Below are 15,428 nucleotides of genomic sequence, written 5' to 3' on the forward strand. Positions count from 1 at the left end.
TTGAAGTTGCTTCAATGGGGATGGTTAAAGTTAAAGGGTAAGTCATTAATTCTAGTTTGAGATAAGAAATGTCTGTAGTGACAATTATTATTGCATAATGATTCTTGAAATCTTGAAACTTACAAAATGTATAGAGGTAGGAAAGTGTTAAATTATCCGTCTCGTAGAGAGTTAAATAAAGATTAGCAGGTCGATACAAGATGGTAGGATGGCACACAGGAGATCATAGGACGGTACAAGAGATGTTTATCCCAAGGTGGAAGGTGATATTTGATTTTTTCTTGATCAAGTAAACAAATTTCATTTATAAACATGGCCAAAAATCTGGCCATTACGAGGGTTATACCAAAAGGTAAAGAATCTACAAAAGGACACGATTCTTTACAAACTCACCCATTCTTTTATTTATACAACAAGTAACTTCATGGGTGCACCAAAAAAAGTGACTGGATACGTATAAGTTGGACGATTCCCAGTTCCACTTTAGAACTCTTAAACTGTTGGAATTTGGAAGAGTGTGGGGAGGAGAAATAGTGAAGAAGACTGGTGGATGATCATTCCAGCTGTTGTATGGCGGACAACTTGGAAAGAAAGAAACTCAAGATTTTTTGAAGGCACTAGCAACTCCATTCAGAAAATCAGGACGAACTGTCTTAGCTTCTCTTTTTTTGGTGTAAACAAAATTTGGCGGGGGAAGTGGGGGATTTGGTAGAATTAATTAGAAATGTATAAGTTTAAGTTTTTGAGTAAAAAAATTCTCAGCTCAGTACAAAAGGTCTCCAGGTGACTAATACAAATACTCAATGCAAGTGGAACTATTTCTGGAAAAGAAGCATTCCTACCAAAGTTAAGTGCTTCACTTGGTTGGTTATCAAAAGGGCCTGTCTAACTCAAGAAGTGCTATGAAGGAAGGGAAGACAACTGGTTCCCAGGTGTTTTCTGTGTATGGTGACCGTGGAGACAAACAAGCACCTTTTTTTGCATTGCAAGTAACAGCTCATCTGTGGAATTTGTTTCTCAACACCACTGGCTATTGCTGGTCCATGCCTGAGCATACAACAGACCTTCTTTGTTGCTGGATTAGAAGAGGGGGAAGTAAGAGCCAAAAGAGATGGTGGAGATTGATTCCTTCATGTATTATGTATATGGTGGTTGGTATGGAGTGAGAGAAATGCCAGATGTTTTGAAGATAGGTCCAATTCCATTCATAAAGTCAGATGGAATTGTATTGTATCTCTACTTTTTTGGTGTAAACAGCCATGTAAGAAGATACTGAACAGATTATAGATATGATAGGGAGTCCGTAGTATAACGTTTTGGTGGTGGCCAGCATATCCTTAATGCCGAAGAATACAAACATACCAGTTTTTAAAAAAACAAAACAAACTTTTTGGTTCTGAGCTTTATCATCTATACAATGTTACCTTTATAAAAAAATTCCCTACAAAGTATTATATTGTAGGGGCTTTGTGAATCGGATTGCAATGTCTAAGCTAACTATATCATTTTAGCAAGTTGATGTCTTCTTAATTCTGGGTATGTTGTTGTTGTATGCCTTCTTAATTCTTGCCTCAAGTTTAAGTAGTTGTCTTAGTTTCTCTTCTCTATTTTGTTTGACAAGTAAACCTTTCATATTGAAGAAAATATACTTATTTACTCAACAATAATTTCTTTGAGCTAATGACGTGTGCGCTTGATTTTGTGGTGCGAACTTTCTTGCTTCTTCTTTCTCTTTGTTTTCTTCCATTCAAAGTACAAACATGTTAATCTTTGTTTTTCTTTTGTCTCATCTTTTATCTTGCAATTTCCGTATGTTGCTTGTTTCATTTTCATCGGTTTCAATTATGGCTTTGGTGATCATATTACTGTTGATTTGGCAGCAAGGCAATGTTTCCAATCAGCGAGAACATATTGTCCACCTCCTCGCAAATGAGCAGACCCGGCTTCGTATTCCTGAAGAACCTGAACCGGTAGGTTTTATATCGTCTTTTACCTTCAAGTAGATGTTATATTGAACGTGCAGCTAGTGTTTTTGCTTTCTCTTGTTGTACAACCTTATATCAGCAAGCAGTTTTATTCTTCATCCATTAAAGAAAATCATTTGTCTAAAAGGAAAGATGTAATGCACTTTTGAAAATTGGAGCTTCTATCGTATCCTATGTTGCTTATACTTCTTTTAGCTTAGTTGAGAAATCTTGATTGTTGTATTTGGTCAATGAGTTATAGCTGTGAGAAACCATAGTGTTGTTTGGTTGTAGTGTAGCTTAAGAACATTTTATCATCCACTTTTTGCATATCATAGATGGGACATCTGTGCATTTTTCTAGCTAACATCAACGAGGTGCTAGTTATTTGTTTCTTAAAGTTGTTTCCTTGATGATCTAATGAGATTGGTTAATTTTGTTCCATTAATTTGCTTTCATTCAGTTTAGGCCTTCTTTTCCCAGCTTATGCACTTTCATCTTATTTAAAGACCTGGAAACATAGATACTGTGAGACTTGGTAGTTTTACTGTCTTGGTTCAGCTGCTGTTACCAAATGTTGGCACTCTAACAGACCACGATATCTGGGTTAAACTTTTATTCAAGATGAATGAAAATACTTTTACTTGATACAAAAAAAAGATATCTTGAACTGGCCATGTGTAGAAATCTTGTCAATTATTCTGTCTCTTAGAAAAGAATTGTAGAAATAAGAATATCTCCCGTCTCTTATCGATTACCTTCATTAGTTTATTTATAAGTCCATATTTGTATATCTTTGACTTCTAGATATTGGATGAGGCTGCTGTACAGAAGGTCTTCTCAAAATCCCTTGATAACTATATCAAGTGGTGCACCTATTTGGGCATCCCACCTGTGTGGAGCAAGTAAGATTTGTGTCCAGTGTGTTTTGAGCTTGAACCATAAAATCATTTCGTCTTAAATGCAGTGAGAACTGCTATACATTTTCTACTTGCAAAAATCCTTTCATCTTAGCATAGTCAATAACTATCATTGACACTGTTGGTTTGGTGCTCTGAGTTTCTGATACTTTGCTTCTGTTTTTGCAGTTTGGATGTAGTTAGCAAGGAGAAGAAGTTGTTATTCATTTCTTTGTATTTCTTAATCTGGGGTGAAGCCGCTAACATCCGATTCATTCCTGAATGCCTGTGCTACATATTTCATCATGTAGGTTAATTTTGTGTGCCTTTTGTCTCTTGACCATTTGGGAAGTCTTGCTGCTAAGTTATTCACTCACGTACTTTTAATTTCCAAAGAGAGTACATCCTTTTGATTTTATGATCTCCATTTCTCCTGTGTTTTCTTCTTGTGATAATTGAAGTACACTCAGGTTTGCCTATCAATATTTCAAGTTAGTTCCATAAGTGTTATTTCCCGTCTCAAGGGTGTTAACTTTGGTGGGAGGGTATGTGGGACTGTGGGCTAAGAGGGTGAGCTATACATTTTTAAAATGAAAGGTGAAAGGTGAAAGGAGAGAAGCTATTATTGTGATTAGGTCATCGCAAGTTTTGTTTTCTTACTTATGCTTTGCTTGGAACAATCAATTTCATGACAGATGGGAAGGGAGCTGGAGGAGTTACTACGACAACAGGTTGCACAGCCGGCTAAGAGCTGCATGTCTGATAATGGCGTGTCATTTCTTGATCAAGTTATATGTCCTGTTTATGATGCCATTGCAGCGGTATGTTTTTGTTTCTTTCCCTGTTGTAACCTAGTTTTCTGTCTCTAAAGATTCTTGATTGAGACACTTACATATATGTAAAATATTTCTAAATATGTGTCTGCATATTCATACTTGTCAAATCTGCTTTTGATTTTGGAATTACTATTATAATATGTGGTGACATTATTGTCAGTATACATATTAAGGCCTCTCAGTATTCTTGACTGTGTGAAGTTTTATCATCCCTACTCGTTTTTAACCATTGTTGCAAATTGGTTAAAACTATTACCTACCTTTACTACAACTATCTCTTGCAGTCCCTTCCACTTCCACTGGTTTCTTTCTCCTTTTTTTTTCGCTATTAGAAGATGCTGTTGGAAGTGAAACAAGCTATAAATCTTCAGATTTGATCTTTCGCCATGTTCAGTTGCTTTTTACGCTTTCTAGCTGTATGTTGAAGAATATAATCATGAAGCACCTCCCGGAATAACAGATCTATTGCTGACATGTCATGTTTGTAAGCTTCATATTACTATGAAATTCTTAAGGCTTAAATCTTCCCTCGTGTAGATTAACAACCCATAACCAGTTAAGTATTAACTATTAACCTTCAATATTCACAATCTTAGTCTTGTTTTCCTTTTTATTCTGCTGGAATTGCTGGTGTTGGGGGTGTGAAAGGGTTGAAATAATGCAATGCAATGCAATATCCATTCCCTTTGGGATGCTTTTTGATTTGTTAGCTTACAGGAGGCTGGAAACAATGAGAATGGCCGAGCACCTCATTCTGCGTGGAGAAACTATGATGATTTTAATGAGTATTTCTGGTAAGCTTTATTCCCAAGGGTGTAGGACTCCCATTGCTACAATTTTCTCATCGACCCTCCCACTGCTCTGCAGGTCCCGTCATTGCTTCAAGCTTAGCTGGCCATGGCGGACAAATTCTTCTTTCTTTCTAAAGCCAACACCCAGATCAAAGGTTTGAGACTTGCTCTTGGTAGCGTTATGCATGTTAAGCATTGATATCTATTTTTATTAGATATTGCTGTAGGTATACTTGTATCATTTTGCAGGTTATAACATGAAAATAAAGAGCTTCCTGTCCACCATTTAAAATTGTAGCATCCCTTCTGCCATAAAGAAATATAGTTTGTCCTTGAAAGGAAGTAAGATTGCTCCACAAGAATATTTATACCAGGGAGGTAGATTTACAACCTTTCACTGAAAAGGAAATATTCTTACCCAAAATAAAGAGCTTCCTGTCCACCATTTAAAATTGTAGTGTCCCTTCTGCCGTAAAGAAATATAGTTTGTCCTTCTTGAAAGGAAATAAGATTGCTCCACAAGAATATTTGTACTAGGGAGTTAGATTTACAACCTTTCACTGAAAAGGAAATATTCTTACCCTCCTTTTTTTTTTTTTTGGTTAACCATAGTGGCCATCTTGTATGTTTTGTACACTGTTTTCCTCCCCTTTAACTTGGATTTGTTGTACTTGAGCTGAGGGTCTTTCGGAAACAGCCTCTCTACCTCCACGAGGTAGTGACAAGGTCTGCGTACACTCTACCCTCCCCAGACCCCACCTAGTGGGATTTCACTGNTTTCACTGAAAAGGAAATATTCTTACCCAAAATAAAGAGCTTCCTGTCCACCATTTAAAATTGTAGTGTCCCTTCTGCCGTAAAGAAATATAGTTTGTCCTTCTTGAAAGGAAATAAGATTGCTCCACAAGAATATTTGTACTAGGGAGTTAGATTTGCAACCTTTCACTGAAAAGGAAATATTCTTACCCCCCTTCTTTTTTTTTGGTTAACCATAGTGGCCAGCTTGCTCGACTAAAAAACACGGAGTACCTGCTACCTTCCATCAGCACAGGTACCGGGTAACTTTGTCCACCAAGGATTGGTCAGAGAATAGTATTTTTGGGCTCTGTTGGGATTTTAACCTAAACCCCTTTTTAAGATTGTTTAAGATTGTTCTGGTATCTTTTAGCTTGTGTGGGCAAATATTTGACCACAATCTTCAGATGTGCGGGGTGTTTGCATAATTTTTCATTATCCTCTTAGCTTTATGGGTACTCAGCATTAGTTGGTTTTATATCTAGGTGGCCAGGGATAATTTAGTTTCAATATAGACACCGTGAATTTCTTAGATTGTACAAGCTGGTAGACTTAAAGCATGTGTTCATTACTGATTTTCATATGCTCTAGTGTGAAACATTTTTTCGTTATTAATATACTTAGAAACATAGTTCTCTTGTATCTTGCTAATTTCTGCTTTATAATTTTCTAGGTTTCAAAATTTTTAGCTTGTGATTACCTTTTTCTACCTGCTGCAGAACATTCTTAAATCTGGAGGTGGCAAGCGCCGAGGAAAAACTTCCTTTGTTGAGCACAGGACTTTTCTCCATCTTTATCACAGTTTTCATCGCCTTTGGATGTTTCTTTTCATGTTTTTTCAGGTCTGGTACTCGTCACTGATAGTGATGATATTTCCGTTTTTCTCTTAATCTGCTGTTTCTTGTAATTTTTCGTCTCATCCTTCATATGTTGGAGGATTAAGAATACATTTTATCATTTTCTTCAATTACTTTTTTCTTTTGCATCTTTTTGTCATGTTGTGAGAAATTGTCTTACTCTCTTTGCTTGATTTATGAGAGCAAAGAATTTAAGTTTGCTCTACATCAGTTTGATTGCTTGAGGGGTGTTTGTTTCTTGTCATTTCTTTGTTTTCAAGAAATTATCTTCAGTTTGTTTGCCGCTCCTTTCCCATATCCACAGGGATTGACCATCCTTGCTTTCAATAATGAGCGATTCGACTCGAAAACACTGAGGGAAGTTTTGAGTCTTGGACCTACGTATGTTGTGATGAAGTTTCTTGAGAGTATGTTTCTCTGGCTTCTCTTTTCTCCAAAGGTGCTCCTTATTTACCAGTATAGAACTCTAATTGTACCTGAATCATTTACCTATTGTAGGTGTTCTGGATGTTATCATGATGTATGGTGCATACTCTACATCAAGACGTGTAGCTGTCAGTCGGATTTTCCTTCGTTTTGTTTGGTTCAGCATAGCTTCTGTGTTCATATGTTTCCTTTATGTGTATGTAGCTTCTTTTTCTTTATGGGCTTCACAAAGTTTCTTACTTTGATTCTTCCTTCGCCTTTTTCGTTCTTTTCTTCTTTTTGTGGCAACCCACCCCTTTTGTATTGTGGAATAACATTTGGTCATGTTTCCTGTGACAGGAAAGCGCTTGAAGACAGTAGCAACCAAAATTCCAACTCTACTCTCTTCAGAATCTATGTTGTTGTTCTTGCAATCTATGCTGGAGTTCAGTTTTTTGTCAGCTTTCTGCTGCGGATTCCAGCTTGTCATAGTTTGACAAGTCGATGTGACAATTGGTCTGTGGTCCGTTTAATCAAGTGGATGCACCAGGTCTCACATTTTTTATCAGATTTTTTTGAAGGATGATCACTCTTTTGTGCCCTTGGTTTGAGATGTTCTATTAATAAATTTCTATCATTTTCTTGTCTGAAGGAACACTATTACGTTGGTCGGGGCATGTACGAGAAAACTACTGACTTCATCAAGTAATTCTTTTATCTTTGCTGCCTTCTGTATAGATCCTATGTTGTGTTATGTACTTCTAATGATGCGGGTCTTTCATTTTCCGATAATAAGTCTCAAGAGATAGAGAGAAATGACGAAAAAAAGAAGATCCTGGGATCTCTCTGTCATTTGTTACTTTTTTATGCTGAATGTAGTTTTACCTTAAGCAAGACAAACTTTATGTTTCTGAATCAGGGATCTCTTGTCCCTTTCGACTTGCCTCAAGTCTTGACACCTACTTTGAGTGTTAAGGGGGTAAGTACTGTTCAGAAGGAACGGTGGTTGATCTCCAGCCTTTGGCCTTCATAGGAGGGGAAAGTTGTATGTCCCAATGGGCTGAAGAAAAATATCTTAATTTTTGGAAGTTTTTGGGGGTGTCATTTTTAGGGATGAGGAGAAAGTTATTGAGCTCTTGAATAGCATCGAGCTAGAGGCTAGAGGGGATGCAGAGTTGGTGACTGAGGACTTGATGGAAAATAAGTCAACGGTGGAGGTACAGAAAACGGTGGAGGTACAGATTGTGGGATATTTTCTGTAAAGAGTGCCTATACAAGAGGTCTCCAGGTGACTAATACAAATACTCAATGCAAGTGGAACTATTTCTGGAAAAGCAGCTTTCGTACCAAAGTTAAGTGCTTCACTTGGTTGGTTATCAAAAGGGCCTGCCTAACTCAAGAAGTGCTACAGAGGAAGGGAAGACAACTGGTTCCTAGGTGTTTTCTGACCGAGGAGACAAACAAGCACCTTTTTTTGCATTACAAGTACACTGCTCAGCTGTGGAATTTGTTTCTCAACATCACGGGCTATAGCTGGTCCATGCCTGAGCATACAACAGACTTCTAAGTTGCTGGACTGCAAGAGGGGAAAGAGCCAAAAGAGATGGTAGAGATTGATTCCCTCATGTATATGGTGGTCAGTATGGAGGGAGAGAAATGCCAGATGTTTCGAAGATAGGTCCAATTCTATTCATAAAGTCAAATAGAATTGTATTGCATCTTTACGTTTTTTGTGTAAACAGCTATGTATAGAAGATATTGAACAGATTATAGATCTATCTGTAATTTAACTTTTTGGTGGTGGCCAACATATCCTTAATGCTGAAGAATACAAACTTACCAGTTCCAAAAAAAAAAGTGGTGTATGGTAGAAGAAACAAGACGGTGAGTGGGGATGTTGGAGGGGCTAGGGAGCCTGGAGGGGGGGGGGGAATTAGTTGTACAGATCATCAAAGTAAGGCTTGGGGAATGGAGATATGTATCCATGAAACAAAAATTGGAATTTCCATCAGATAGCATTCTTCAAAGTGTGTGGGGTGGGTATGGTTATATTCCAACCTAGGGAAGTGTGTTGACTCTCTCGCTCAGGTTTTGAATTGCTGGGTTGGGCCCCTAGTGATTACTTATCTCAGTTTGCCGTTGGGTGCTTCGACCAAGAATTTATAGTGAGGAGTCCGATTCTCCAAAGGGTTGAAAAGAAATTAGCAGGATGCCAAAAGAAATTATTGGTCCAAAGGTGGAAAATTAGTGCGCTTTAAGATTACACTTTCAAGCATTCCTAAATTACATGTCTTTGTTTCATGCTCCAACTTGAGACTCTGGAAAGTTGGAAAAGATCCCGAGACATTTTTTTGGGATGCTGCGGATGGGGCAAGGAAGTTTCACTTGGGTAAAGCGGGAGACAATCACTTCTCCTAAAATATGGGGAGGGCTTGACAATAAAGGCTTAAATGTGTTTAACAAAGCTTTACTGGACAAATGGCTTTAGAGGTTTAGGGTGGAGGTTAGTGCTCTCTGGAGAGGGGTGATAGTTGATAAATACGGGGCTATGGTAGGGGACTGGGGATCTAGAGATGTGACTATGCTTTTGGTTGCGGCATGAAGGGATGGGATGATTTCAAAGTAAACGTCTCATTTAAGGCAGGAGATTGGAGGAGAGTAAAATTTTGTGTCGTGGGTGGTGTGGAGACAATTTATTGAAATATTACTTCTTGAGCCCATACAAAATTTCATGCCAAATAGACTTGACAATACAACAAATTAGGGGGACACAAAGTGGAGTGACTTTTGGGACTTGAGATCTAGGAGGGTCTTCCATGACTGGGAGGTGACTAAGTTTCAAAGATTGCTGGACTTACTCCATAAATAAGTCACAAAAGTAGATAATCGTGATGCTTTTGGTGGGATATGGGGAATATGGTATGTTCTCGGTCAAGTCTTATATAAGAAACTTCTGGTTACAGAGGAGAATGTTTTTCCTCGGAACGTTAGTTGGATACCAATGGTACCGAGGAAGGTGTGTTTTTTCACTTGCCTAGCTACTAGAGGGGTGATCTTAAAGGCAGATAATCTTAGAAAGCGAAAGGCTCTTTGCACTGGCTGGTGTTTATGTGCAAGGAAGTGGGTGAGGACGTGGAGCATCTTCTTCTTCATTGCGATTTTACCATGAGGTTATGGTGGAGTATGTTTAGGTGCTTTGGTACTTCATGGGCAATGGCAAGAACTATGAAAGAATTGATGTTTAGTTGGAAGAGTGGGAGAAGGAGGAGAAGATGCAGGACATGGAACGTGATTCTACTCGCGTTAATGTGGGTGGTATGGAGATAGAGAAATAAGAGAGCTTTGAGGGGTAGAGGTGAGCAATCCTCAATTGAGGAGTAGCCTCTGGTCCCTCATTTCCTTTTGGTGCACCCATAAAATTCCAAATTGTTTAGGAGATTGGGGGAGTTTGTAGAGAATTATTTATTATTGTAGATCACTTGCCTTTTGGTATACCCCTTATATATAGCCAACTTTTTGGCCTTGTTTATGAATGGAAGTATGTTTACCTGATCAAGTAAAAAAATTCTGAATCAGGGTGGCCATCTGAATGGAACCAGCACTTCTGGATTTCTGCTTTTATGTAGAGTAGTGAAGTGTAAAATTATCTCAATGTTTCACTTTCGCCAAGTTGGCCCTTGAAGTTCATGAATCTGACCGGGGGTCCCTTTGGTTCTTTGGTTATATGAGCTAATTTTGTATGTAACTTGGTATCCAATTAGTTCCTTTTTTTCTTGTGGTATCATGAGAATCAATGCATGCATTGTTCTCCACTCCTATCCCCTGGGTGAGAGTTATATTTTTGTTATCCGGTATCATAGAACTTTTACTTGTATAATTATATGCCATTCCTTTTTATGCATTTGTTACGATCAGGCGACCCTCTCATTTATGCAAGTTGACTCTTTTTTGATGTGAATCTTGGTTGTTAGTTAGAATGCTGTGGTCTTTTTTTTGACAAAGGTAAATGCTGTGGTCTTTTTTCTTAAAAAAATTTATCCAAGACTATTACCCTGTTAAAATGTTGTGCTCTAGTTATTATGTTTTGATAGGGTAACTGTATTTCATTCATAAATATGGCCAAGCTAGCCGTAGACAAGGGAACCACCAAAAGGTAAAGAATCTACAATATATGGTTCTCTACAAAATCCACCCATTCTTCTATATAACAAGGAACAGGAGAAGCATTTTAACGATTTAGCTCCAGTTATTATTCTCTATGTTGTTTGGTGGATAACTATTTAGCTGGTTTATCCCATTTATGAGATGGTAGAAGAGTCAGTTTTTGGGAAGATAAATGGTATGGAAACATATTGCTAAAAAATGAGTTTCCGTGTATGTATAAGGTTTCTTGTCAAAGAGAGTCCAGCTTATAAGGGGGACACAAGGGGAAAATATGTTTTGGAATTTGAGGTTCAGGAGGGATTTCCAAGATTGGGAGGTGGACGAGTTTCAAAGGATGCTAGTTCTGCATCAGCATTGTGAACCAGTTGATAGACCCGATTCGATGAGGTGGAGTGTGGGGAACAATTGCTGTCAAGTCCTTTTATGTGAAGCTTCTGGCGAGGGCGGAGGAAGCTTTTCCTGTAAAGCCGATTTGGATTCCAAAGGTTCCGAGGAGGTGTTTTTTTTTACATGGTTAGATGATAGATGGGTGATCCTGATGGCGGACAATCTTAGGAAAAAAAGGTTGTTTGCATCAACTAGTGTTACTTATGCAAGGAGGCGGATGAGGATATTGATCTTCTGCTTCTAGCCTTCTACATTACTGTGGTGGGATATGTTTAGCTGGCTTAGTAGGGTGATACCGAGATCTATGAAGGACCTATTGTTTTGCTGGTAAGCTGGGAAAAGCAGGAGAAGGTGCAAGGGATGGAATGTTGTTCCTATGGCATTGATGTGGATCCTCTGGAGAGAAAGAAACATGAGGGCTTTCAAAGGGATAGAAGCGAGTTTTGGTCAGTTGAGGAATAGCCTCTGATCCCTTATTTATTTTTGGTGCATCCATGTAGTTCTGGGTTGTTTAGAGGATTGGGTGTCTTTAGTAGAGGATCATGTCTTTTTGTAGGTTCTCTTTTTTTTTTGGGCGTACTTCTTGTATACGGTTGAGTGCTGGCTTTGGCCTTGTGATTAATGAACTGTTTTACCTGATCAAAAAATAAAATCAGCTAGTGCTGAAATCTCATCTGATGAATTTCATTGGTGTAGGTATATGGTTTTTTGGCTTGTTGTCTTGGGAGGAAAATTTGCTTTTGCCTATTTTCTACTGGTATGTGTCAGTTTTTATTTTGACATTGATCAATAGCTTTTATTGGTGATTTATTGTTTTAACTTTGATTTCATATTGCAGATTAGGCCGTTGGTGAAGCCGACAAGACAGATAGTGGCAATGGATATTCGGCAGTACTCTTGGCACGATTTTGTTTCTAAAAGTAGGTCACTCTTTTGTAGCAGGCGTGTATGATTGAACTGAAATTCTTTCAGAATCTCTGTTGATAGAAGTATTTATGTATATCCTTACATCCTGTGCCATCTTTGTGTTATAGTCAAGGTTTATTGTGAGTATAATATCTGGATCTCAGTTTCCATTAAATGCAAGTTACTCTTTTGGCAGATAACCATAATGCACTGACAGTTGCGAGCTTATGGGCACCAGTTTTTATTGTAAGTTTTTAATCTCTTCTGATGTGTAAATGCAGATCAGACACCTTTCATGCTTTCTTGTTGTTGATGTTACAACATTTGGTGTACTTATAACTGACTAATTTTCTTAGGCAATAGAATAGGTATTTCTGCACCAAGCAGTGGAATCCCAATGATCTAAAAGTGGGGATATCTTGTTTACCTTTTCTCTGCTTTTTTGGATATTGCTTACTGTGTTTCTTGTCATTCAACTTGTGAAAAAAAGGTTGGGAGCTTATTAAAGTTAAAAAAAGGGAGGTTGGACGTATGCTTGTTTGCCTCAGACGATTCATTTGAGGGAGGTTGGACGTATGCTTGTTTGTCTCTGATGATTCATCTGACTGGTTTTTTATTTTTGGGCACCTAAAGGGTAGTAGTATCTTCATGTTAAGAGGATGTTAATGGAAAATCCTATGAGGGGCAGTAGGGACTATCTGAATCAACTAGCCAAATTAGCCTTAAGAAATTTAGGTAAGGAGATTTTCCACAATTATGCTTTGTCTTATACTTGTTAGAAATGGGTAAGCAGTGCTAGTTTGTACTGTAGTTTCGACATTTGTTGGGGTTCTTCATTGGCTCACTGGTTTTGGCCACCAGTAAAAAAGGTAGTATCTTCTTTTGGCATGAGAACAGGTAAGTATGCCAATAATTGAAAATATTTGTCTACCTTTGGTGAATAAAGCATAAGGTGCTAATCTTTCAGCTTGATTGTCAATCCTCAAGTGCTTTTTCCTGTAGTGTTGCACCCCATGCCTTCAATAATGGCATGGTATAGGCACCCAAGGGTGTGGCCTAGTGGTCAATGAAGTGGTTGAGAATCCTGAGGTCTCTGGTTGAAAACTCGGTTCAAAACTCAGTGGAGACCAAAAAAACACTGGGTGATTCTTCCCATCTGCCTTTGCCTTGGTGGACAAAGTTACCTGGTATTTGTTGCTTGTGGGAGGTGGCAGGTATCCCGTGGAATTAGTCGAGGTGCGCAAAAGCTGGCCCAGACACCACAATCATAAAAAAAATAAAAAAATAATGGCATGGTATAGGGATAGTTTCAAAAAAATAATGGCATGTTATAGGTACTTATTCAAATCATGGACTTTATAGGGGGTAAAATTGCATCCTGCCAATGCTGGGTGAAGTTGCACGTGGTATATTTGGATTGTGCGCGAATAGGACGGACTAGGATTTCTTTGGTTGATTACTGGAACTTGTATCCTCGGATGAATTCTATGTTTTTGGATATATCACTTCACTGGCTGGGAATGGTTGTGAAGGGGATGTTCCTGCAAGTAAATTAGATGAATAAACGTACTACCAAAATGTAATCTTGAGAAAATCACGGCCTAATACCTTTGGGCCATCTAGTTTACCGTATATGTACACAGTGTATAGTTAGTGTATACTTTAGACTAACATACATATAATATACATATCTACATATAGGTCCATGTAATATACATATCTATACAAATAATATACATGTGTACACAACATATACACACCATATGCAACCGAGTGTATATTTAGTGTATACTTCGGCCATGTTTGGTAAACTAGATGTCCAAATGATATATATTGGTAACTATCCTTGTAGTCTTCAAACAAAGAAAGTGCTTTCTGTGCTGTACCTTTGACATCACTTTCCGCCTAGTAATTCATAGAGTGTTTGAGCTAAGATTATTGAGCTTTTATGACATATATGGCCTGTCTGTTGGTCATGTGACTTCTTTACACTTACGATTGAGTCACTGATAATTGCCAATTGGTGATCAACTAGATAACGTTTCGGGTACAAAAGGTGCTTGTTGAATAGTTTTTGCCTTTTTCGATCACCATCTTATTGTTGCTATTATTTAATGCAGATATACCTTTTCGATACTCATCTATTTTACACAGTTATATCGGCTGTATGGGGCTTTCTTCTTGGAGCACGAGATCGCCTTGGGGAGGCAAGCAATTTTTAAATCTATTTAATGTGCTTATTGTTCTCTTTTATAATTGTTGATTCCCACATTGGTGGGTGGGGAGGCAAATTTGTTCACTTATATGGTCTTAGGCAATTATCTTCATAAGCTAGCTTTTTAGGTTTAATTAGGCCAAGGTCCAATTCTTTATCATGTTATTGGAGCCATGCGCACCCAGTTCTTGTTTCACCCAATGTTGGTGCCCATCTAATTTTGTCCACACTTCATATGTACAGTCCCGGGCGTGTGGGGGGTGATGAGTCCCACATCGGTGGGAGGGGAGGCAAATTTTGCTCCTTGTATGGTCTTGTGCAATTCTTCCCTCATGAGCTAGTTTTTGGGGTTGAGTTAGGCCCAAAATCCATTTCTTTATCAGTAATGAATGGAACAATTCAAATCCTTGGTTCATTGTAAGACCATATGTGGATGCATTCTAGATGTCAGCCTCTAACTATATTTTTGACAATGATATTCAGATAAGATCATTGGATGCTATGCATAAACGTTTTGAGAGATTTCCCGAGGCTTTTATGAATAGTCTTCATGTGCCTCTTCAAACCAGGTATCTCCATTTATTTTCCCCAATTAATCATTTGTGATTGACCAAGTTAATTGATTCACATATCTTTTCCTCATTGGGTCTAAATGCCATATCTGTTTTGTAGGGCGTCACTCCTGTCTTCTGGTCTGGTGAGTTTATTGATTTTCCGTTTCGCATTGATCTTTGTCCTTACTGTTGTCTGATGCTGACACTTGGTTAAGTTACTGTTTAATAAATGGATAACTGTTCATGTGGTGAATTTGCAATAGTTGCAATTAGTATCCTGTTCGCTTTGCTCACCATTTTATTGGTACTTGTACTGTATGCTTTGATAAGGTTAAAGTATACTCTCCTCACTCTCTCCAAGATGTTTTGATTAAGATTTACAGGGATGGTCCCAAAAAACTGATTATCCTGCCATGTGGAAATCTCACCAAATATTTGACATTTTAATTTGGGTTTTGCCAAAGCTCCTTTGCCTTCTAATCAATTATTTAGTGAAACTTAACGTTTGTTTTTATGTCACAGATGGAAGCTTCTTTCTTGCTTTTGATCATTTGATGTATACAATTACTTCTATAACGTACTTTTCTGATATTGTGCAAAATACATAGACAGTTTCTGTTTCTGGATTATTCTGTCTTATATTTATGGTTATGAT

At 38.0% G+C, this 15,428-nt stretch overlaps 1 protein-coding gene across 1 annotated transcript in view; it reads left to right on the plus strand.

Annotated features, from left to right (window-relative positions):
* The window catches only part of LOC125853414 (callose synthase 9), a 51,690-nt gene that overhangs the window by 13,774 nt on the left and 22,488 nt on the right, over positions 1–15,428 (plus strand). The window contains exons 8-24 of the mRNA XM_049533096.1: positions 1,881–1,970; positions 2,772–2,869; positions 3,053–3,170; positions 3,559–3,684; positions 4,417–4,493; positions 4,567–4,645; positions 6,005–6,127; positions 6,447–6,549; positions 6,641–6,764; positions 6,908–7,097; positions 7,200–7,252; positions 11,795–11,855; positions 11,937–12,018; positions 12,201–12,250; positions 14,125–14,211; positions 14,703–14,788; positions 14,892–14,916. Of these exons, the coding sequence (XP_049389053.1) occupies positions 1,881–1,970; positions 2,772–2,869; positions 3,053–3,170; positions 3,559–3,684; positions 4,417–4,493; positions 4,567–4,645; positions 6,005–6,127; positions 6,447–6,549; positions 6,641–6,764; positions 6,908–7,097; positions 7,200–7,252; positions 11,795–11,855; positions 11,937–12,018; positions 12,201–12,250; positions 14,125–14,211; positions 14,703–14,788; positions 14,892–14,916 (1,572 nt within the window). The remainder of the gene's footprint in view (positions 1–1,880; positions 1,971–2,771; positions 2,870–3,052; positions 3,171–3,558; positions 3,685–4,416; positions 4,494–4,566; positions 4,646–6,004; positions 6,128–6,446; positions 6,550–6,640; positions 6,765–6,907; positions 7,098–7,199; positions 7,253–11,794; positions 11,856–11,936; positions 12,019–12,200; positions 12,251–14,124; positions 14,212–14,702; positions 14,789–14,891; positions 14,917–15,428) is intronic.

Source organism: Solanum stenotomum, chromosome 1 (genome assembly GCF_019186545.1).
Source record: "Solanum stenotomum isolate F172 chromosome 1, ASM1918654v1, whole genome shotgun sequence".
Taxonomy (NCBI): Eukaryota; Viridiplantae; Streptophyta; class Magnoliopsida; order Solanales; family Solanaceae; genus Solanum; species Solanum stenotomum.